At 40.7% G+C, this 23,299-nt stretch overlaps 1 protein-coding gene across 4 annotated transcripts; it reads right to left on the bottom strand.

The window, feature by feature from the left end:
* Window positions 1–2,267: 2,267 nt before the first annotated feature.
* Window positions 2,268–22,353, bottom strand: TACC3 (transforming acidic coiled-coil containing protein 3). 4 transcript variants are annotated; one of them, XM_048304691.1, is made up of 16 exons: window positions 22,272–22,353; window positions 18,413–18,593; window positions 18,130–18,275; window positions 14,708–15,787; window positions 13,440–13,539; window positions 12,780–12,972; window positions 11,724–11,770; window positions 10,735–10,868; window positions 9,967–10,078; window positions 9,104–9,256; window positions 6,668–6,735; window positions 6,534–6,577; window positions 5,431–5,591; window positions 4,007–4,113; window positions 3,687–3,807; window positions 2,268–2,439 (listed from the first exon to the last, which is right to left on the bottom strand). In XM_048304691.1, the coding sequence occupies exons 2-16, from the start codon at window positions 18,590–18,592 to the stop codon at window positions 2,374–2,376; spliced, it is 2,712 nt and encodes a 903-aa protein (XP_048160648.1). In that variant the 5' UTR covers window position 18,593; window positions 22,272–22,353; the 3' UTR covers window positions 2,268–2,373. The 4 variants fall into 4 exon arrangements, with proteins under 4 accessions (XP_048160648.1, XP_048160650.1, XP_048160649.1 ...); XM_048304693.1 differs by lacking the exons at window positions 18,413–18,593; window positions 22,272–22,353 and having other exon boundaries at window positions 14,708–15,631; window positions 15,733–15,787; window positions 18,130–18,269; XM_048304692.1 differs by lacking the exons at window positions 18,130–18,275; window positions 18,413–18,593; window positions 22,272–22,353 and adding an exon at window positions 16,799–16,850.
* Between the last annotated feature and the right edge of the window lie 946 nt (window positions 22,354–23,299).

Genomic DNA, 23,299 nt, shown 5'->3' with positions numbered 1-23,299 from the left:
CTACTGGCCTTCTGTATTACCGCCATCAAAACACTGGGGATGGTGGTGCTTGTACAGCTGTTATATTCAAGAAACAGAAGAAAATAGGTTGAACATCTCTCACTTCATCCAGCAAACTGGACCAGAGATATTCTGCATAAATAACAGAAAGCCAGAGTGAAGAGCAGAAAGCCATTTTACCCTGAAAGAATAGAGGAACATAAGGAAGAGCCCAGCGCTCCCTGATGTAGCAGTTTCCTAAAGGTGCACACAGGTTGTGTAACACTTTGGCACCTGTAGCACTAAACTCCAGACAGCATTTATCACTATTTTACTGGTTTATCACTAGTTTACTGGTTATCATACATCACTGTGCAGCTCTTTATCCTTTCCAACAGGAATCCATAAAAACACTGTTCTTATTGGCTTTAAGCTCAACTAGAGAAGGACAAACTCCAGCTCTGCAATGTGCTGAAGCACCACGCAGAAAACCCCGTATTTCAAAGAGCAGCAGCTACATCTTGTGGAAGTATTTAGGATTGCAGGTTTATTTATCCCTGACAAACCTACCTTCATCCCTGAAACGCTCTGCCCTTTTCCTACCCCTCTTTTTATGCACAAAGTGAGCCTGCACAACACAATGATCCATCATAAAACAGCAGTTTCAATCAGTCACTGCCCTTTCTCCCAGACCAGTCTGGCTCATCACACCACAGAGATGATCCAACACCAGAGCAAAGCACAGGTCTGGCCTCTGGGGCTGAATGCTGGACCTTTCCTAATTGTAGCCTAATAGTAGCAGCAACTTCAGTGCCAGCCTCTTGTGCTGCCCAGAGAATTTGTGGATGCCCCACCCCTGGAAGTGTTCAAGGCCAGGTTGGATGGGGCTCTGAGCAACCTGGTCTAGTGGAAAGTGTCCCTGCCCATGGCCAGGGGTTGGAATGAGAATCTTTGAGGTCCCCTCCAAAACATTCTATTACAAATTCAGTAAAAATCAGTTTCCATAATTATGGCATCTCACAAATTAGACCAAGTACAAGACTTCTCATCAGCATGGTTGCCTATTTATAAAGAAACAGCCCAAGGCAGTCTGGAGTAATTCCTGAAATCTGAAGTTGAGGCAGGGGGTAGTAAACTTTGGTTTTGTACACTCTGTACTATGGCTATTTTTTCTCCTCTGCCATTTGCCACTTTCCTAAGATACAAGTTGAAAAATACAGCCCAACTTCTACAAGAGCCAGGCATTTAATATCATCGCCACTGCTGTCACCCTCTCATGTTTGTGATTTCTGCACTAAGAAAACCCCACAAATCATGAACCTGAAGCATGCTAATTAACTAGCTTTGATCTGTAGGGTGTTCCTGATACCTACACTCAGGAGTAGCTGCCTCAGAGGAGTTGACTGTGAACTCTGAGGCACTGCTACTCATTTTTCCACCTGCCCTGGCAGCCTACCCTAATTTAAGGGAAGGGCTCCAAGCACAGCTCAGCACTCAGCAGCAACAGCCCTGTGGAGGAAGATGCATCTATGAGTCAGGGAAGTGAGGGAATAACCTCCCAGGTAATTTTAGGAATCAAAAGTTGTAGCTTGCACTAAGACAGTCCTGCTGATGGCTGTTGGGTAATAAATCAGTTGGGTAATAAAAGTTTATCCAAGATGTCTGCTGTTGCCTAGGGCAGACTTCATCATAACCTGTGACCTGCAGCCCACAGCTCTCAAGGCTTTCCATTACAGGCAGGGCCAGTGAGATTGACTGGAGATTTTAAAGTCAGTAGTGTCAGACAGACTAATGACATGGAAAACCCCAGAGAGAGAGAGAGAGAGCAGCAGACAATGAGGCCTGCCATTAAACCTCTGCTTAGCTTATCTGCAAAAACAAAGTCACTCCAGCTCCCCTTAATAATAAAAAACCCAAAAAAACAAATCCACAAACCAAAGCCAAAGTGAAGTTCCAAATATTTTTACATTACTATATACTTTATACCATTTGTGCAGGTTCAGTTTTATTTCAGTCTTGTAACTCTGGAATGCCTCAATTTAAGTGAGAGAGCAGGCAGTGCAAAATAGAGACATGGCCCATGGCAACCCTCCCCAGCACAACCAGGTCACAAGAATAGAACTCTGAAGTTCTTACACAGGGAACAGACTGAAGGTACACTGATTAAAAGTTTCTCCTTTGAGCAACATGGGAAAATGTTATGGAAGACATTGTTACTTACTGGAAGCAGCAACTGAACTTAATACATGTTTCCTACAAAAGATACAGCCAATCATATGAAAGACAAGTGTGAATCAAGTATTTTATTTTTTCCCAACATACATAAAAAAAGTGAGTGAACACACAAGACAGCAAGTCAGAGAAACTAAACATATTTACAAGACAGTTAAGATATCAATTTTTTTCCATCTTCGAGATCAAGTCATCACAGATTTTTGTTAATTCATCATTTTCTTTAGTCTGTGGAAGAAAGAAAAAAGTGAGTTTCAGGTATGTCCAAACTATGTTACAACCTTGTGAGCAAGTTGAAAGTCCTGTTCACCAACACATGGAATAGAAAGTCCATTTACATGGTAGTGGCTAATGCAAATGTAATGTAAAGGACAGTCTACTATGCCAAAGGTCACATGGCATCCTTAGGAGCCTCAGGAAATGAGCCAGAATCCACTATACTCTTTCTACTTCTTCCCCAGACATTTCCATAATACTTGCAGACCAACTGATCCAGGAAAACAAGACTTTTGGGACTCAAAGCCTTTGTTAGGTACACCAAAATTCAAGACAGGGACAGTTTTGCTTTTAATCTTCACAAGACAGACTCTGTAAAATGATGCCTTGACACTTTTACTGACATGTGACAACTTCCAGTTTGTAGAATTCCTTATAGAATGTTTAAACCATTTCTTAACAAAGTGTTACTGTATCTATGACAAGACCAAACTTAGTTCTGTGTTAAATGGCTTCTCTCATCTCTCCAGTTACAGGCCTACTGTTTCCTCAGCTAGGCAAACTTTAGCCCTAAGACTGAAGACTCACAAATATGGTTTTTTTCCATAATAGGAATGTGTCAGCATTATCCATTTTTGAGTCTTTAATGCTGGCAGAGACAACAATGATGCAGTAAAACTAACAGCATGCATCTCCAGCAGTGACTTTTAATCCTCAAAGGTCTTTCTTATTCCTTTGAAGGCTTCCAACAAAGGAAACAGATGCACCTTTACAAAGCATTCTGAGACTTTACCTATCCAATAGGAAACAATATAAAGTACAAGGATTAATGGCCTGAACAATACTGAAAACTTGAGTCACATACAGTTAAATATATATTAGTGCTAACAGCTTACAAGTCATGTTCATGAACAAGCTGAGCCAGACAGTTATTCAAAATTTATTCCCAGATTCTGCTCTGCATCATGTGTAACTGTTAATCACCACCTCCTTCTGTAGTTCAGGTAACCTCCTGACAGTAGCCCAGACTGGTTTGGGAACAAACCTTGTGCTCCAAGAAAAATCTAAACATACAGACAAGTCCTGACATGACAACTTGCGTCTTAGGTCTCAATGCCTAATTCCCAAAGCCTGCCAGGACAGCAGCCATCAAAACCAGTACAGTTAGCAAGGCTCCTTCTAGCCCTGGCACAAGGGAGTTGCTGACCTAGTCTAAGGCAATAGCTTGAAGAGACTCACCCAATGGCACTGTGACTGACCTTTTGTTCAAGGCTCCTCTCTAAAGACTGGATCCTCATCTGTTCTTTGCGCAGGGTGGCTTGAAGTGCTGCAGTCTCTGATTTTGCTTTGCTGCGAACCTGGGCAATTTCCTCATTGGCTCTGAAACAGGTGCAAGATGGTGTTTACATCCCTTCAGACAGCACAACAAAACTCTTCACAGAATCACACTAGATGATTGTACTTTGGATTAATCACCAAATGAAACATGTCTAAGCCAAGTTTTGGCACTATTGAACCACATTCTGCAGCAACTGTGAAAACTATATATTTCACTCCTGGCACTTGACATGTTACTTACTGCTGCAGCTTTTCTTCAGCATGTGCTTTGAGTGCCTGATATCTCCGCTCCTCTTTTTTAATTCTAGCCAAGTAATCTTCTGCACATTTCTTCAGAACTTCTTCATTCTGTCCCAAAACCAAAGAAGTTTAGTCAGCCTTTTATGATAGTAGTTAGAAGAGTCTCTCCACTTGACAAATGGGCTATTTGACTACACTTTTAAGCGGCAGTATTTGCTCACTGGAGTAAGAACAACTGTGAAGTCCCACAGGCCTACATGGACTAAACTGCCTCCTTTCAACTATCTTAACTTTGCAAACATTTATTCACCATATTTCCCCCAATACACTACTTAGTAGCAAACTCTAGTACAGAAAGTCACTAAAACTACAGTCACTAATTGGTTTTGTTTGTTTTGCTTTGATTTTTTTAAAATCAGCTTTGTATTAAGTTGCAATTGTCCCAAAAATACCTAGAAACCCAACTTCTAAGAACCCATGGAAAGATTCAGCCCTGATGTAAACAAATCCACCACTAACAGCAAGAAAATTACCTTGGTAGTCACACTATGAACATATTTTATTAGCTATTGTAGGAAGTTGGAACTGTTCAAAACAGGTGCTAAGACTTTACTAATTGCAGGTCTTGAACTTAGGAACTGTGTTTCCAAGTGATGCTTATCTCTGTGCTACAGAAAAGGCTTCTGAATTTAGAGTGGAGCTGGAGGGGACACAAGATGAAGGAAGCCTGACATCTCAGTAAAGAGGAAATTAAAGTTGTAACAGACACTATGCCTGTTTCTCAAACCTAGACTACCATGGAACTCCTAACAGGCTAGTTTATAAGTTTTAGTAAACAGGGACATTAAAAGATAACTGAATGAAAAAAAAATCTGAAGGCACTTTTTTAAGCACCAACTGAATCAATTTTTATGCATTTCAGGCAGTAAGAAACTATAGCTTATACTCATTAGCTTCCTTCCTCCAGCCTCTGAAGAGGCTGCAGAATGAAGGCTTGACATTAGCTTTAGAAAAAGCCCACAAACATCTTCGTAAAGAGCACTCAAACTATTATTCTGATTTATAATTGCAAATCCTCTTCAACGTCCATTCAATATGATGTAGGGGAAACAAGCTGCTCTCATGCAGCAGTTGCTACATGAGAGTATCTCTATGATTAACAAAAATTATGTGTTGCAGCAAAAAACAGCTCACTTCTGAAGAAACTTTGCCTCCTAACAGCTATCATTATCTTACTTCAAGTCAGTCACTAAGTACAACAAATCAATAGTTTTTTTATAATCTTTTATTTAAAGAACTTAGCACCTGGTTTTACAGGTAGTCCCTATACTACCTAACTAATGGCTGCTCTAGAAATTTCATCATTTCCTCTCCACTAAATCTCATTTATCTTGGAAGGACATTATTTGCATTAAATCATCTTACTCTGTGGTAACCCTCTAACGCATCTTTCTGTTTTTCAAGTCGTTTGAAGAGTTCAGAGAAAGACTTCTCCATAGAGTTCAGATCTGAAGTAGCTTGCTGATTCTCTTCCATCAGCCTCTGTATTTCTTTCCTTGAGGCTTCCTTCTGCTTCTGAGCATCCTCTAGAGAAAGCGGAGTTAACCCATGATAGTTATTACTTTAGAATAAAACTAGTTCCACAGTACAGAGAGATAACCCCCACACCTTCAATTCTTCCTCCTACAAAGGTTCATAACACAGCCTCTCACTGGAAAGACACCATTTCTGTCTTGCTTTCAAGAAGTCTGTCTTTGTCTCTATTTGCTACATATTACCTCACATCAAACTTAAGGCCATTAAACACAATGACAGTTGCTTTCCAAATGCATTTTTTTGCCTGCACTGTAGTCAAAATATTCCACCCTAGTTTACTGTAGCAGGAGCCTCAAATGTTGTGATAGAAGCAAGGAATCCAAAAATATTTTTCATTAAACATACACAACAGCTGGAAGATCTGGAGGAGACTGGGATAACAAGTCAGACTAGCAGAGCAGACTTTCAGGACAGGTTTGTGTTAGCACACCCAAGCTGTGTTTCCCATAGTCTTAGAGAAGCACAAAAGAGTGGGCACAGATGTGCCTATTCAGCTTTGAGCTAAGGAAGTACACCTATACAACAAGAGTTTCACAGTATGTCTTCCTTAGTTTTGAAGTCACAAACTTGACTAAAGCAAAAGGCCAGATCTGTCCAGCAAGAACTTCTAGTGATATCTCACCACTTAAATGATGCCAGATAATAAACAATTAAACAGAAAGTGCTGACAACTGGATCTGCAGTTTTAATAAACCAACAGCTCAAACTCCAGTGTGTTCATGCCTGACTCAAAAAGTCATCCTTACCTACTAAGTGACATCATGTCTGTGAATATGCATAAAATTGTTAGTCGACTTTGTCTTAAACCTTACACTAATCCTGCACTTGAAATACTAATGTCAGAGATGAAAGAGTACTACCCTCATTTAGTAACTCCAGGCTAAGCATGCTCCAGCCCCTCAAGACACTCAAAGTGTAAATATGGAACTTACCCATAACTTGTGTTATTGTCCGTTCAAATTCAGCAACTATTTTTCTACAAACCATGAAAAAGAAAAGTTGACCATAAGTTAGAAAAAGTATCAGGAGTAAATAAGTAGATATAAAAGTCAGGACAGATTCATACCCCATTTCCTTGTATTCCATATGAAGCTTATTATACTTCTTACTCCATTCCAGCTCTTTCTCTTGAACCTTTGAGGGTAAAAAGGTAAGTTTTTATTTTTGCACAAAAAGAGATAAAAGATTTGATACTAAAAATAGTCTGAAGGGCAACTTTGATATACTTTTAATACAGAGAGAGAAATAATTTCTAATTGCTTAACAGAATCTAAATGGTTTCATTACAAACTTGACTTAAATAAGATTTAGATTAATACATAGATCTTGCATATATGACTCCCAGCATATTACCAGTATCTCTTCAAGTGACAAGATCAGAGCCAACTCAGCCAACCAACCTCTTGGCTTCTGTTACTCAGTGTCTGTGTCAATCACTATAACTTCTGAGAGAACATAATGGGCCAAGGAACATTCTCTCAAGTGACACATATTTCCCTCTTATTTACAAGGCAGACAAAAAAAAAAAAAAAAAAAAAAAAAAAAAAAAAGCACTTCACAAACCTGCTAATCTTAACACATGAGAGAACAAATACCAGAAGCTTATTCAAGACCAAACTGCTGTTTGAAATAATTTATATTCAACACTAAATTAGGAAACATGGAAAGGGGAGGATAAAAAGATGCCTCAATTCATTTGAGAATAATCATAACTATTTCACATCAGCTGAACTGAAGCAGAACTCACAGTAACAGTAACGGAATTAAGCAGCACAAATACTTTTTCCTAAACGCTTCGTGCAACATCATAACAGCGGCCTCAGGACAAAGTTACATTTAAGAACTGTAACACAGCTGACTGCAGTGCAGGAGGCCTTCAAAGACAAGAGGCCCAAAATACATAAAATAACCTGGAATTTTTCAAAAAAAAGAAAGTGAAAGCACATGATTACTGCTAATTCTGTCCCAAAACTGCACAGTAAACTGTAGCACACCGATTTTTCAGTATTTATTTTAGAGCAAACTCACTTAAAATATATTCAGATGAGAGGAAGCAGGACACTAGTGAAAAAAGAATGCACAACCTATAAAGAGAAGTAGCGATAGCTAAGCTAGAAAAAAATGTTACAAAACATTACAAAAGCAAAAGTATGAGAAGATGGAAACAAGTTAGAAACTTGCACTTGTAAACTCAGAAAGGGTTCAGTAGACCCCAAAAAAGCAAGCTTTCATAAGTGCTGTATTTGCTCACAGGGAAAACAGGTTTTCCCTTTCCTCCTACTCTTGAGTTGTTTGAGAGAGGGGAAAAAAAAAAAAAAGCCCTGAAGTTTAGTCTGTCTTCCTTTCAGGTTAATATTGTAATTCCAAGCCTTTTTATTTAAGCAACACAGCTGGAGTCATCCAGTCACAACTATAACGGTGTTTGCAGGTTTAAAATAGTTCTTTCAAACAAGAAAGTAGAGCAGCACTTTTAAGATATTACAAGCTTTACCCCCTGCTATTATATAGATTCTTAGTTTTAGATCAATGCACTAAGAGCTGTCCCCTGTCAAAGCCACATCTGTTTTCCTGTACTAGATAATATGCTGGGCGAAAGCCGTCACCTAAATGACAAAGTAAAAGCTACTCCTAGAAAAGCCACTGTCTCTGTACTCTAAAACAAAAGAGTAACTTAAGCAGCAAATAATCATAGGTCATCTTTGTTTGGTGTCCCTATTGTCACTGCCTGCAGTACAGCAGTCAGGAATTTTGAAAGCCACATTTTTTACTGAAGTGATACAATTAGTTTAAGGACACTTATGCTTCCATACTCCTCTTACATTATCTAGTGTTTGTGAAGTTGCATACCTCAGAAGCCATAATGAATCAAGTACTCAAATTTTTAAAATGAGTGGATATATAAATCATCTTGCATCTGTCAGAAGATGGGCTTTTAAAGGCAATTTCTGTAATTACAGAACAGGCTTAAAATCTTACGAACTACTTCTTCCCTCCTTCACTAATGTCCTTCTCCTCTAGAGAGAGCTCCAGATCTCACCTTCACTTTATTAGCTGGATATATTGTTGTGCATTCACATCCCACAAGAAAAGATCTGACCATAGCACTGAGTTGGCACTGCAGTTTTATCTGGTTTTTGGAAATTACATAAGAAGTCACTCTCTTCCATTGGTATGAAAATATATTTTCTGCCTGTTGAGTTAGAAGTATCCAGATCACTGATATTAAGCCTAACTATCCCATCTGATAACATGTGCCTTTTAATAGTGACCAGATCTAAGGCAGAAGCTGACTAATAATGGAGTTTATCCTATTCCCTGAAGTGTTAGCTCTAAAGAGTTCTATACCTACAGCATCCACCAAGTCCACAGAAAGCTTTGCAGAATGAGATACTTATGTCAAGTATGATGAAAAAAACTGCAAAGTAGAGATTTATCCCAGATAATCTAAACCAAAGGACCTTCCAAGGCTATACCAAGTTCTGCTTTGGAAGGGCCACGATACCTCTCTCTTAACCAGCTCAACAGCTGTATCCATGTCTTTTTGGCTGTATTTTAGCACATCTATAATAGCATCCACTGCAGCATCTGTAGAAGCAGCAAAAGGGACTGGAGGAACATCACTGCTCAGGGAGCCTGGAATTAGGGGACCAGTGTCCTGTAAAGAAAAGAAAAATGCAAAGTTTCAAAAGATTCCTACTGTCATGCCATTGAGTAGCTGTATGCACATTATTCAGTATCAAGTCAACACATCTCACTTAAACATACAAGATACATCCAGAAGTTTGTTACCATCAAACTTTCTTACTTTGAAGTTGACCAGAGAGCTCTAAGAAATATCTACAAGGTAGAATCAGAACTGCTGTCCACCAATTACAGCTATCAGAAACAAAGCAGATGACACCATGCTGTTTCCCCAGAAGTAAAAAAGACCATTTCAGGATGAGCTGCTGTTTGCAGATCTGTTCAAACTATAAACCATAGCTGTAAGACCATCCAGTTTAACCAAAGTGCTTCTCATCCCACTAATGCAATTACAATACAAAGCTTGTCTTTTGTGGCTTGACTTGCATAAAAAAAAAGATTGTTAGACTACAGCATTCTTAAAAACAGCTCAAATTCTTGTGGACTATGTGCAATAGCATCAGTTTCCACAAAAAACACTTTTAATTCTGATGAACATTTTCTTAAGTAAGTTCAACTTTGATATAAATGAGTATCCAACCGGGTTTAAAACAACAGTTTAAATAAACATTTATCACATTCTGCAATCCCTAAATTATCTCTGTAAGTCTTAAGTCCAGAACCTAGGCTATCCCCTTCCCAAACTATCAACATGAAACCTGATAGCATTCCAGACACCCTTACAGAAGTTGTAAACGTCCCCAGAAGATCTAGTCCTTTTGGTTTTTCTTCACTTTGAAGGCTCACTAGAGGCTTTCCAGCTTCCTCAAGCAATTTACTTAAATCAGCAACGGGACTAAAAATGAACAAACATACACCATTAAATTCAAGTGCTGCCTTTCTTTGCAAAGCTCCTGTACCAGCAGTAGTGTGTCCAGCAGGGCCAGGGCAGTGATTGTCTCCCTGTACTAAGCACCAGTGAGGCCACACCTCAAATCCTGTGTTCAGTTTTGGGCCTCTCACTGTCACTTTGGACACTGAGGGGCTGGAGCATGTCCAGAGAAGGGCACAGAGCTGGGGAAGGGTCTGGAGCACAAGTCTGATGAGGGGCAACTGAGGGGGCTCAGCCTGGAGAAAAGGAGGCTCAGGGGGGACCTTCTCACTCTCTACAACTGACAGAAGGTTGTAGTGAGGTAGAGGTTGGTCTATTCTCCCAAGGAAGAATACTGAATTAAACAGCCTCAAATTGCACCAGGGAAGGTTTAGAAAGGGGAAATTGGATATTAGGGGAAATTTCCTCACTGAAAGGGTGGTCAAGCACTGGAACGTGCTGCCCAGGGAAGTGGTGGAGTCACCAAACCTGAAGGTATTTAAAAGATGTATAGATGTGGCACCTGGAGACATGGTTCAGTGGTAGACTCCCCAGCACTGGGTTAACTGTTGGACTTGACAATCTGAAAGGTCTTTTCCAAGCTAAACAACTCTGATTTTATGTACTAAGACAGTACCTACCCAGGCTGAGGTGCAGCTGTCATGACACTCTCACTTGATTCAACAGTACCACAAATTGGTTTTCTTGGACTGTCTCTCAATAGCGGGTCAAACTTCAAATACAGTGACTGTTTTCTCAAGGCTGATTCTTTGAACTGAAGGAAAAGAGGCAAAAACTGGCAGATCTGCTGCTTCAGAGCACAACACACACATCCCACCCACACACAAATAATCCTCTGGACAGTGGGTGATCCTATTCTTCAGTGGCCAGAGTATTGTTCTCAGGAGGAAAATTACATAAGAGAACTTTGTGCCCACATGCTTAGGTCCTTATGTAATATCAAGGGAACTCAATCTGCTCACAGACAGAATCAAAAGGGCAATCGTTAGTGAACTATTCCAAACCAGCACAAGACACTGAGAGGGGAAGGATAGTATTATAAGCTGGAAAAGCAGTGTCTTTGCTCCATTCTGTCTTTGCTCATACAATAATAAGGACAAACACAGCATGACCAGAACAATTTCAATTCAGTGCCTCCACTGTTGAGAGATACTCTTATTCTAGACCCAAGGAGGAAAAAATAACTAAGCTGAACTGATTAAAGACAAGCCCCATTTAGAGACAGATTTCCCAAAACTGGCCATAAAGCAAAAGAGCTTAGAAAGAAATCTTTTTGAAACAATGATCCTGCACTTTCAAAGCATCATGTTCTGGCAGTTTTGGACAGAAGTAAAACATCATTCACCTCAGTTTCACTGCTATTAAAGAAAAATAGCACCTTTGCACACTGACAGCCAGAGACCTTTGATTTTTAGTTGAACTGCTATAACTACATTTCCTTGCACCATCACCCCCTACACAGCCTTGTCATCACATTCTTTTGGACTAGGTGACAGTTCAAAGGGAAGTTAATTCATGAAAACATTTAAGGCTTGATAGTTACATCTTTCCTTTCCTCTCTTCTCCATACTGCCAAGACAGCAAACAAAATACTTAAAGCCATACTTACTGATGAAGTCCCAAACTGTTCCAGATAGTCTATGCCCATTCCTAAAACTAGAAAAGGAGGAAACAATACTATGAAGATGCAATATTGTCAAATTGTCCTACCACAGACAGAAACAAACAGATGTGTATAAAGCAAATAAATCCCTCCTCTCAGTCTCATGACTTCTAGCTCTTCATTTGCTCAAAATACTGTCTTTCTATCTAGACCTGAAAAAAGCAAAGACTTTATGCTAAGCAAACTTACAGCTTCCATTTGTTTCCAAATACTTGTAAGAATATGTCAGATTTAGCACACAGTTGAAGAACTTTTGGTGTTCTATGGTTAAAGTGACAAGCACACTCAGATACGCTGTCATACACAATGCCCCATGAAAGAGCAAGATTGTCAATCTCACCATTAAAATTAGCACACAGCTCAGGTTTGATAGATGAAGTTATAGCCATTTCCCAATACAGCGATTCCACTCAAGTATGAAGGTGAGTGACAGACTGCACTGCAGTCAAACCATTTGCTCCTCCTTCCACACAATGCTCCTAGCAGGAATAACCCTTCCAAGTGGTTAAGTCACAGCTATGTAGGAAGCTCTCAAGACAAGCATGCTTGTCAGGAAGATCATTCACACTGCAGTATGAAACCAGTAGTGCTAAGGCCTAATCTACAAGACTCACAAATACACACAGCTGTATAGCTCTAAAGCTCTCAATTTACAAAATCTTTAATACCAGAAATTATTTTAAGGGAGCAATTTTTCAGCACAGAAGCTGCCACTGAAACTTTAAGAAAATAGTTTCTGTACCAGCCTAAATTTCATCATCCCAGGCAGCTGAATTCTAATAGTCAGCTTTTTGAACTTAGCTTAAACCAGAGAAAGTTAGATATAGGCTTAGGTACATTTCCCAGTGCTGCTAGTCATTGTGGGTTCTGGAGTCCTTTCAGAGGCTCAGAATGAGAGGAAAAAAAAAACTAGAATCCATGATAAAACTTAAGTAGAACAATATATACACACACGTTGTTGTAACAATACATCTTCAGTCCGTCTAAAAGAAATGCCCTTACCTTCTGATGATGGTCTGAAGAGCTCCTCAGGTTCAGCATTAGCCGTCTCACCTGCCGTTACTTCAGTTCTGGGGGAACTAGGTTTAATTTCTTCTGCAGACATTGACTTTTTTCCACTGTCAGTGGAAACCAAATTATCTTGAGAAGGGGCAACATTAACTGGAAACATTTTAGATGGGCTTGCTTGCTTCTCCTGATGAGAAAAACAAAATCCTTTTAATTGTTAAAATAATTATTTAAAAATGCAATGAAAATCATTTAAATGATCAAACTGGATTGTCATAAACTAAGTGGGCAGCCAACATAATAAAATGAGAATTCACAGGCATAGAAATTAAGCTACCAACACTGAGCACAGCTCATATTATACAAGAGCCTTTTTTTTTTTAGAGTTCAAGCCCTTATGTTTATCCCTATATGCAACTGCTGATCAAAAAAGATACTAAATACCAAGGTAGCAATTTAGCTGTTTCTGATGTTACCTTCAAAACACCAGGTCTGCACAGTTGACATTCCTTCTAAAGCTGTTGAAGATACACAAACCCACTAAGTCTTACACAAAATATCAAAAATAGGTTTCACAAAATTAAGTCATTAAGTCAAAGAACTCTGCTTCATGGAACAACTTGGTAAGAACTGGCTATCTTTCCTATACCTTACCACTTCTCCCTTTCCTGGAAGTTCAGCTTCCGCTTGAACTCCTGGCTTCTCCTCTTGAGCTTCCAGCATGTCTTCTACCACACTCTGCTCAACAATTCCCCTAAAGAAACACAAAAACAAACAAACAAAATAAAGAGGGAAAATAAAAAAACTGTATTTAAGTCACACAGTTCAAGTTCTATATTGCCAGATGAATTGAACAAAGGTAGCTCCTTTGAAAGATTCTACTGCCACAGCACTGGAAGCTTGACAGAGGGTGGGGATGTAAATTTACTGTCTCGCCTGCTGAGACCTTATGTGACAGAGCTCTCCCTCCATCAGAAGCAGTGTTATCTAGGAAGCAGAAAGTCACAGAAGCATCACTTATTTCTATCCTCTTAACACTGTTCTCTTATTTCCATTTGTTAGGCTCATTACTTTTTTAAAATAAGATAGGTTTTTTGTTTAAGTAAGAACAGAATTACAAGCAGTCTGCTCTTCTTTCCGAGGCAATGCTTTGATTATTGGTGTGAACTTCATTAGAGAAGTCCAATGCTCCACTTGTGCTATCAGCAGTAAGTAAACTTGTCACCTTGGTAAACAGTAACTGACCATGTTACACAGGGAGCAAGAGTGCAAACATTTCTGTCAAATGAACAATTTGTGCCAGTCTAGTTCTGGCAAGTACCTGACTGACTATAGTAACATCGACATTTTAATAACTAGACTTTCTAGGAAAGGTAACAACACATTCCATGCTCAAATAATTTGTGTGGTGCCAAAAAAAATGCAGCTTCAGAGACCGGTATTTTTATTTGAGAAAGCATTTAGATACCAAGAACATGCAGGGAAGAAATAGCACCTTAGAGTTCAAGGTGAACTTAGAGCAGAGAACAAAACTGCCTGGTCCCTTCCCATGCTGCACACCATGTGCAACACTGCTGCCTACTTCCCTGTTTTATTTAAAGACAGTTGCAGTCACCTGATTCTCCACACTTTAATCCCGGAGGAGTGGGGAAAGCACCACTTGAACAATGCTCTTCCCATCTAAGCCTGCTCCCTTCCATTCTCAAAGATTTAAGAACACCTTTTGCCTAGAGCTAGTCATCTCAGAAGTTTCCCCAATTAAGATCTTTGCAGTTGTAACATAATTGTGTTAAAGATTACAACAGACAAGCAGCATTGGAGGGTGGCAGTCAAGGAAATAGGAACGGACTAGTTTGAGATACTATCTAACTTTCCTCACATGGATTTAAGGTGCTTCTGCATTCAGTTACAGATTTACTTACAGATTTTTGGGTTCTTTCTCAAGAGTTTCACAGGTACTGGGACCATTATCCTGCTCCACCAGAAGAGGCTGCCCTCTCAGTGAGGCACTATCCTGTTCCTCTGGCAGGTGAGCTTTCTGAGAGCTGGGTTTAGAACACTCGGGTGAGGTGGAAATTTTAGAGCCTCCTCCAAACGGATTGAAGTTTGGATCATCAAGTTTGTCCCAGTCAAACTTATAAGATGCTTTAGGAAGAGGGATTTCATCTTCCACATTACTTTTATTTTGCACTTCAGTATTCTCTGGTTTTGTTTTGGTAATAGGAATTTTTTTGGAAGGTGGTTTAATTCCAGTTCTTTTACCTAATTTCTTAGGAGGTGGTTTTCTAGCAGTGGTATTATCAAAGTCAAATTCCAGTTTTACTGGTCCAGCCTTGGTGACATCAGGCTTTTCTGCAGGTTTCCCTTTGGAGACACCCAGTTCTTCATCAGGCTTTGACTCCTCTGCAGAGGCTTTTTCTGCTACTGAAACTTTCTGAAGCTTTGATTCCCCAGTTTTAAAAGAGTTAGTTACATCAGAACTACCAGGACCTAAGTTGCCAGGTGACTGTACAGGAGGTGTAGGTGCCTCTGCTAATGCCACTGAATTATCAGTTTGGCTTGCATCTGCGGAAGCAGACTTCACACCCTGCTCAGAGTCACCAATCGCTTGCTCAGGGGACAGTTTGGATTTGTTAGACTCCAGCTCGCTCAGTGCAGATTCCTTTTCAGAGATGAGAGTCTTCTCTTCACTTAAACACTCTGTACTTGCTGTGGTTGAAGCAGAAGGAGCTGCATCATCCCGCAGAAGAGAATCATTACTTTCCTCAATAGTTTTCTCAGGGCTGCTGGATACTTTTACGGAAGACTTCTGCAGATTTCCAGGAGAATGAGGCAACTGTACTGAACTTTGAAAAGGATTGATGTCATTTAAGTTATCAAAATCAATATTGTAGGAACCTCGACTCTTCACTGGCATCTCATCATCTGGGTAAGGAGCCACACTGACCTTCTCTGGCATTTGTATCCGGTTTGTTTCAGCTTCAGTCTTTTGTTGACATGTGCTGCATTTAAAAAAAATGAAGAAAGATTACATGTGCCACAGTTACTTTGCAGGCATGGTTTGAAATTATCTTTAGAAACACTTGCACAAGTAGCTTTGCATGCTCAGAGCAATCTTTTTTTTTTTTTTGCAGTAAGACAGCTGACAGCAAAATATAACAGCAAGAATTCACTTTTCACCTAAACAGTCAAGATTTATGAGCTCTGGTACACACAAAGCATAGGGAGATCAACCTTTGAAGTTAGTCAGTGTTCTTAAGCCTCCTGTTCTACACCTTGCTACCTTATGCCAGTCATCCCTGGAGACTGCTCTACTCACCACAGCATTTGGACATTGCCCTTTCACTAGGCAGTGAAACACAGATTGCTTAGGAGTTATTGACAGGCAGCAGCTCAAACACAAGCACAACTTGTGGTACCATCTTCATGCAGATTCATCTGAGTCACAACAGACTCCAATCTGGGACGAAATCAAGTCATGATTCAGGTTCTCCCACACTAGTCATTACTTTGTCTCGTCATTCCGGCAAATACTTTCCCCCCTGAAAGTATGCACTAGCATCTGTCTTACGGGGTTCTATCCCATATACCAAAACAGAACCTGGACTTCAGGCATTCTAAATTCTGTACAACAGCGGATCTGAAGAGCCAAGTGATATACAAGAAAATACTTCTCAAGTAAGAGAAAGATAAGATTTTCTAGCAAAAGAAACAAGTTAAAGAGTTTGTGTACTCACTATTCTGAATATTCTACAAGTTATAGCTCTCCACTTTATTTCCCCAAACTCTACACAACTTCTGAAAGCTTAGCCTCAGACTACAGAGAGTTAAGCCATTACTTCCTGAAACAGGATTTCCTCCCATTGTTTTGTCCCTCCATAAAGTTATTATTTTTATGTGCCATCCTTATCTGCTGCAGAACAGAACATGATTAAAAGCCACTCACTAAAAACTCCTCTTTGATAAACTCAAAAGCAGAGGTGGGAGATAAGAGCTGAAGAAGTCCTTCTCACCCGGTTTGAGCGCCTCTTCCCGGCAATAGCTCAGCCCCAGGCTTCGACTACTCAGGTCCCTCCCACTCTCCTTCCGTGTTTAACCTAATAAATGCCAGTCAGGAGCAAGACACCTGCTTGGAACGGTCAATCACTTGTGAGGAGTCAAAAGTGACCCCGTTCAGCTACGCGGAGCCCTTTCACTTTTTTGCTACAAACAAATCCTCACATTTTAAAACTAGAGAGGACATGTTCAGTACAAGCAGTGCATTGATACAATTATGCCCTAACTAGAACAATTCGGTGCTGATCCTTTAAAGTCACTTGAACTTTCTAAGTACTAAATCTTTGTTTATTTGTGCAAGCAATGAATTTGGGGCATAAATACCATTACATTATTCAATTGTGGTGTTTTAGTTTAGAAATAGCTTTCTGAACCAGACTGTACATGGAAATAAACAGTTGAAGCAAATTTACACACTTAAAGAATATTTAAGTGTTGCCACCTTTTTTCCTTTCTCCTCTTTCCAACAAGAAAATAGGGATCAAATAAAAGTATTGGGTACTTAAACAAACAAAAGTATTTGCTTGCAGAAGGCAAAACTAAGACCTGCAACTTCTTGCTAGTGGGAATTACAGGTGTCAGATGTTTATGCTACTTTAAAAGGGGGCTAATAAAAGTCAGTAATAAAAATTTTTATTTTTTGTTGTCACAACACCCCCAAATTGAAACATTAAAGACTTTATGCTCTTCTCCAAACAGCTACCATGAGCCAGTTTGAGACTCAAGCTGCTAGACTATAAAGGCATATAAACTTGTTTACACTTGTGACTGATGTTACATTCACTTTGTGTTGCTAGATTAAAGAAAATCTTAAAACTCCCTGACTCAAGGTGTCAATTCAAGCTAATCCTTCAGAAGATTTATCTGTTTATACTCCTCAAGATAACAGTACTTAACATACAAGATAAGATACTTTAAGGCTTAGCTTCAGCATAGTTGTATTCTTACATGAAAACCCTACATCAGGTAGAGAATACGAAATTGTTTCTTACAGTATCTCTTCTCAAGCTATTTATTCATACCATAAGTCACCTCAATGAAACCAATTACAGAGGAGTTAGAAATAAAGTTCAATAATTAATATTACGATCAAATTAACTCATTATTTTAAAGAAAATTTTATCTTTGAAAAAAGTTTATGTATCAGTTAGTATTAATTTTGGTCCTCTTGTACAGTTTACATCTTTTGATAGAATAGAAAATTATATTTTAGAGGTTTAAAATAGGGAAAGTTGACTTGAGCATGTCCCACATGGGTAACACAGTTAGCAGTGGATTCACTACTTACTCAGCATCAGAGGGTACATACAAAACATCATCTGCCACGTCTTCACGGCAACCATCAAGTGCAAAAGCAGTCTGAAGTTTGTCTGTCATAGCAGGACTCAGGATTTTTCGAGTGTGAGGATCTCTTTGAGGAGTTTGAAAGGTTACCTTTAAGAAAGGCGTGGGGGGAAAGAAAAAGGAAAAACATGAGCACAATATCTTTCAAGCACCAAATACCACATGCATTCAGTAGCAGAGATCTCAGAAGAAGAAAGAATAAAAATAATACAAAACCAAAGGTTTACCTTCATTGCTTTTCCCACACTTTTTGGTGGCAAGTTTTCTTTCTGGGACACGCGAAGAATGGAAGGTCTCCCTGTAGGCTCCGGCAGCGCAAAGAAAAAGCCAGCGTCTTCTGCTGTTAAATCATCCTTAATGCTTCCTCCATTTTCTCCATTTTCTGCATTTAAAATCTGCAGACTCATTCTAGAACATCAACACACACAGCAGCGCAGCATGAATGAGAGGGTGTGGTCAGCCAGATGCACTTTGAGATAATGGAAGAAGTTGGCAGCCTGGCACTGACTAGCCAAGATTAACAGCTTCAAAGGGAAAGCTGGAAGCATGGAAAGTCTTCATACGGACAGGTCTATCTCAGAAGACTCTGAAATATCTAAAAGCAGCACAGCACAGCCCCTCTACTTTTGGTAGGGGCTTGAGAAGCTAATCATTGATATTATGCCTTCCACAGCTCACGTTATGGCCTTACTAATTAAGTTGCCCGTCCTTTAAAGGGAGCTCTGTCACCTGCAATGTTTCCTCATTCCCAACCCCTTCAGCCAGTGATGTACAGCCATGTCTCTTGTAACAGAGCATCCAGCTAAGCAACACAACTGCTTCTGCAAGGGACAGGTGAGACACATGACAGTGATCTCTCTGCTTTATTCACATGGTCTCATCACTGCATTGTACACCAGCAAACAGCAGAAACAAATTTGGTTGGTTAGGGTGTGTTTGGGATCAGTCCTGGATCAAATTAGCTTTTTCCTGCACTGTCTGAGCATATGTTGCTCCTGTAAAGCACATAAGATTCAGGAATTCTTTGCAGCATAGACATTATTGGTATGCAAATCTGGGAAAAATTGTCCCTAGAAAGGTATTTCTCAAATACTGTTCTTACACTGGACATGCACAAGCTTTAGTAGATTGTTATATGCTGATCTAATTTTACTAGTGTGAAGGACTTGAAACTAAAGCCTGGGCTACAACTAAGATTAAGAATGAAAATAAATTAGAAATAGAGAAAAAGCACATATAAAATACACCAGACAAGGCACCACGCTATATGTAGTTGAACTCTGCCTACTTTTTATTCCCATTGGAGCCTCTGCTGTTCTTAAAGGTCTAACAGTAACATTCAGTGATGCCATGGCTATTTTTTAAGAAACAGACAAGGTATGGCAAGGAGGATCTAAGCATAACCACTGTCTATGAACCTGTCATGACACCTGAGAAGTACAGTTAATTATCTGGAAACCTGCTATCAAAGTGATTTATTTCATAAGAGCTAATATATTATCTTGTATCACCTATGCAAGATAACCGGTATCAAATGGAAGAGACATTAGCTTTCTGCAATGTGTAACCATTCTAAGTGATCTCAAATGCTTGATGTGCCCAAACACTTAATCCTTAGCCTGTTTTTCCATCATGTATTCGAGATTAATCTAGAAATCAGCTGAAATCCAGAAAATCAGCTGAGAAAGACTACAAATTATTGTTTTCAGTGTCATAAAGAGGTAACAAGAACACTTGGACTGAAAATTTTAAGTCCTGTTTTCAATCTCCTTGCCCTTATGCATTTAAATTTCTACGATGCAGCCTCCAAATATTTCTCCACTCCTACATTAATCCTTATGGGAAAATTTGCTTCCTACTCTCCACAGAACTCAGCTGCTTTTTCTGCAAGCCTGACAACAGCACTTTTAATCAGCAGTGGAATGCAAACAATGGCTATGGAAGCAATGGCATGCAAAGCACGCCTGTATTAGCTATTTCTTCATTCCTTCTGTATTCATCACATTAATGCTTTAGCTCAGGTTATTTTATGTATAAAGTATTTCTACATTAATCACTTGTAGAACTTGAAGTGAACTTCATTGCTTTCCTTTATTCCAAACTAAAATTGAGACAACAGATGAATTGAATCTTTACAAACTGTATTTTTTACTGTAATTACTTTAGAAATAAGCCTAGGACATGATAAAGTTGTCAATACCTTCTAAAACAAGCTCCATAAGCACAGGAGGTTTGTTTGGAGACTTTTTCAGCTTTGTCTTTGAGCTACTTGTGAACCATTGCTAAACCAAATCCAAACCAAGCTGACAACATATACATATAACACTTTAGATATTAAATCTAATAATCAAGTTTTTTCTAGGATTAAAATACTAAAAGTAACTCAGCATTTATTTTAAAAATTTGCAGTCGAGATTTGATCTAACATTCCAGAAGTTCATTAGCTAGTGGCTGTGATAAAGTGAAATTCATATCTTTGTTTCAAGTGGTTGGCATCCAAGGCACACAAGTATTATGAAAGGCAGCAAGTTTTCCCACTATAGCAAAACAAAGCTCAAGGCCAGGCTGGATGGGGCTTGGAGCAACCTGGTCTATTGTAAGGTGTCCACATCCCTGGGAGGTCTCCTTCCTGTAAGGGAGGTTGGAACTAGATGATATTCAAGGTCCATTTCAACCCAAACTATTCCATGGTTCTATCAAAGTTCACAAAAATGAAAATGCTCCTTGTTTTAGAAGAATATTTATGTGGGCACATGCAGGAACCTGCCATTCTACAGTTAAGAATGAAAATAAATTCAATGACATCAGATAATTAATCCTCAGTTACCTATAATTTGTAAAGTGCTTCAGGTAACCTGTTGTTTAACAAATACTGGGACACAATATCCAAAACACCGACGTAATCTCAAATGCCTGAAAAGCCACTGAACATGCAGGGCAGAGATGGCATTTTTCTACTTAATTATCCTTCTGAACTCTTGAGCAGCCAAGATGCAGATCACTCACTCATGGCAAAGTAAATTGGTATGTGCTCTGAATACTTTCATACAAACTGACACATAGCTGACTGCAATATATATATATATATATATATATATATAAGCATTTTAATGCTAACATCTCACTTCAGAACAAAAACACTAGCCTGGTAAGCAACTCTCTCATAATCACCTTCTCCAGACTGCAAGGGAGGAGCAGCAAGGCCAGGGAGGGCGTCGCAGGAGCTCCGTCCGTGCCCACCATTGTAGCGAGATGTGTTTTAAGTCAAACCCAAACCCAACCCTGCCTCAGTCCCTCTTTATTCCTGACTCACCCCAGGTCCCCCATCAACCCCGTATCATCCTCAAAACACAGAGATGCTCCCAAGATCCTCACCTCATCCCCGAATTCAGTGGGAGTGGCACTTGAGCTCCACCACGCCCTCCTGCCATTGCCCCCGAGCTCCTGCCTTCTTTCCATCCTCAAACTGACTGAAACGACCCCCAAATGTCTTAATCTGAAGCTCACAGAAGTGCCCCTGACACCCCCTAGACACGAAAGTGCCCCCGGTCCCACAGCACCCCAAGCAGGAATCTCACAAAGGGGTCTTTGAAAGTCCCCCCAAGCACCACACCACCCCAAGCTTACAGAGGGGCCCTCAAGCCACCCCCCTCAGTCCCATACCACCCTACCTCACACAGAGGTTTCCGAGCTCCCCACGGACTCCCCCACCAAACTCAAACCATCTCCAGCTCAGAGGAGTCACTAAGCCTCCCCCAGCTCCATCCCCCCCACCCCCTAAAACTCACAGAGCGGCCCCAGAGTTCCCCTACCCGAGGACTCCAGGGTCACAGAAAGGTCCCCAAGCCCCTCCCAACGCCAAGCTCCCAAAGGGGTCCCTAAGCCCACCCCCACAGCACCCCAAATTCACAGATTGGTCCCCGAGCCCCCCAATCTCACAAAGAGGTCCCTGAATAGGCTCTCCCAGCCCCACACTGCCTCAACCTTACAGAGGGATCCCCAAATCCCCCAATCTCACAAAGGGATACCTAAACACTTCCTCCAGCCCCACACCACGTCACAGCGTGCTCCTTAAGCCCCCCGTACCTGCCAGCAGTTCCCGGGACGAGTCCGCAGGGCGCTCGGCTGAGGCAGCGCGCGCTACACCCACCGCCGGCCGCAACCTCTCCGCCGCCGCCACACGATTTCAAACCCAACGGACGCCCCGGCTCACCAATGAGGGAGCGGCGTTCGGGGCGCGCCCGCCAATCAGAACAGCGCCCTGCGGGAGGGGGGCGGGGACAGCTCCGCGCGTGACCGTTGCACCCTTTCCCCCCGGAGTGCGCCCCCGCGCGCGGCAGAGCGGGCGGTGCAGGCGCGGCTCCGCCCGGGACAAACCCCCCGGCTGCACCAATGTCCCCGCGTCCCCAAGGACAGCCGCGTCGGCGATGCATGCCCCATCCCTGGTAGCGTTCAAGGCCAGGCTGGATGGGGCTCTGAGCAACCTGGGCTAGTGGAGGGTGTCCCTACCCATGGCGGGGGGTTGGAATGAGATGAGCTTTAGGGTTCCTTCCAACTCAAATGTTTCTATGATTCCACAGTCTCAGTTCTGCTTCATGTGCTTTTGCGTGAAATCACAGAAAGAAGACTTGCTGCTTCACAACCCGTTTTTTATTACTGAATTTCACAGTTCATTCAACACATTAAAACAGTCCTTACTGTTGAGTCACCAGACAGCAACAACGAAATTATTGTTAAAACAATAAACTTGCTAACAAGGCTGTCTTTTAGAATGAAATAAGACTCACAGAATCCAAGCATGATTTTACTGATGTAACCATCCTCAAGAGTCACTAAACCACCATAAATTCCCGATCTCCATCACAACAGTAACACATCAGCCATCTGCCAGCGTTAGGATGTCACATTCCGTGGGTGGCATTTACTATTGACTTGTTTCCCATCAGTAGTAGCATGTAACATCACATGCTGCTTTCTCTGCTGTGCTTTTCCAGTTATACAATCTCCCCTTTCTCTAAAAGAGACGAATCTGGAAGTCTGTGGTTATAACAGGGGGCATGCAGGGGGTTTGCTACATTCTGGAAGAAACAGCAAATCTTGTGGCTATTAGCTAT

Source organism: Corvus hawaiiensis, chromosome 5 (assembly GCF_020740725.1).
Source record: "Corvus hawaiiensis isolate bCorHaw1 chromosome 5, bCorHaw1.pri.cur, whole genome shotgun sequence".
Classification (NCBI taxonomy): domain Eukaryota; kingdom Metazoa; phylum Chordata; class Aves; order Passeriformes; family Corvidae; genus Corvus; species Corvus hawaiiensis.
The sequence above is the reverse complement of the archived record's forward strand: the minus strand, read 5'-3'. Positions and strand labels throughout refer to the sequence as shown.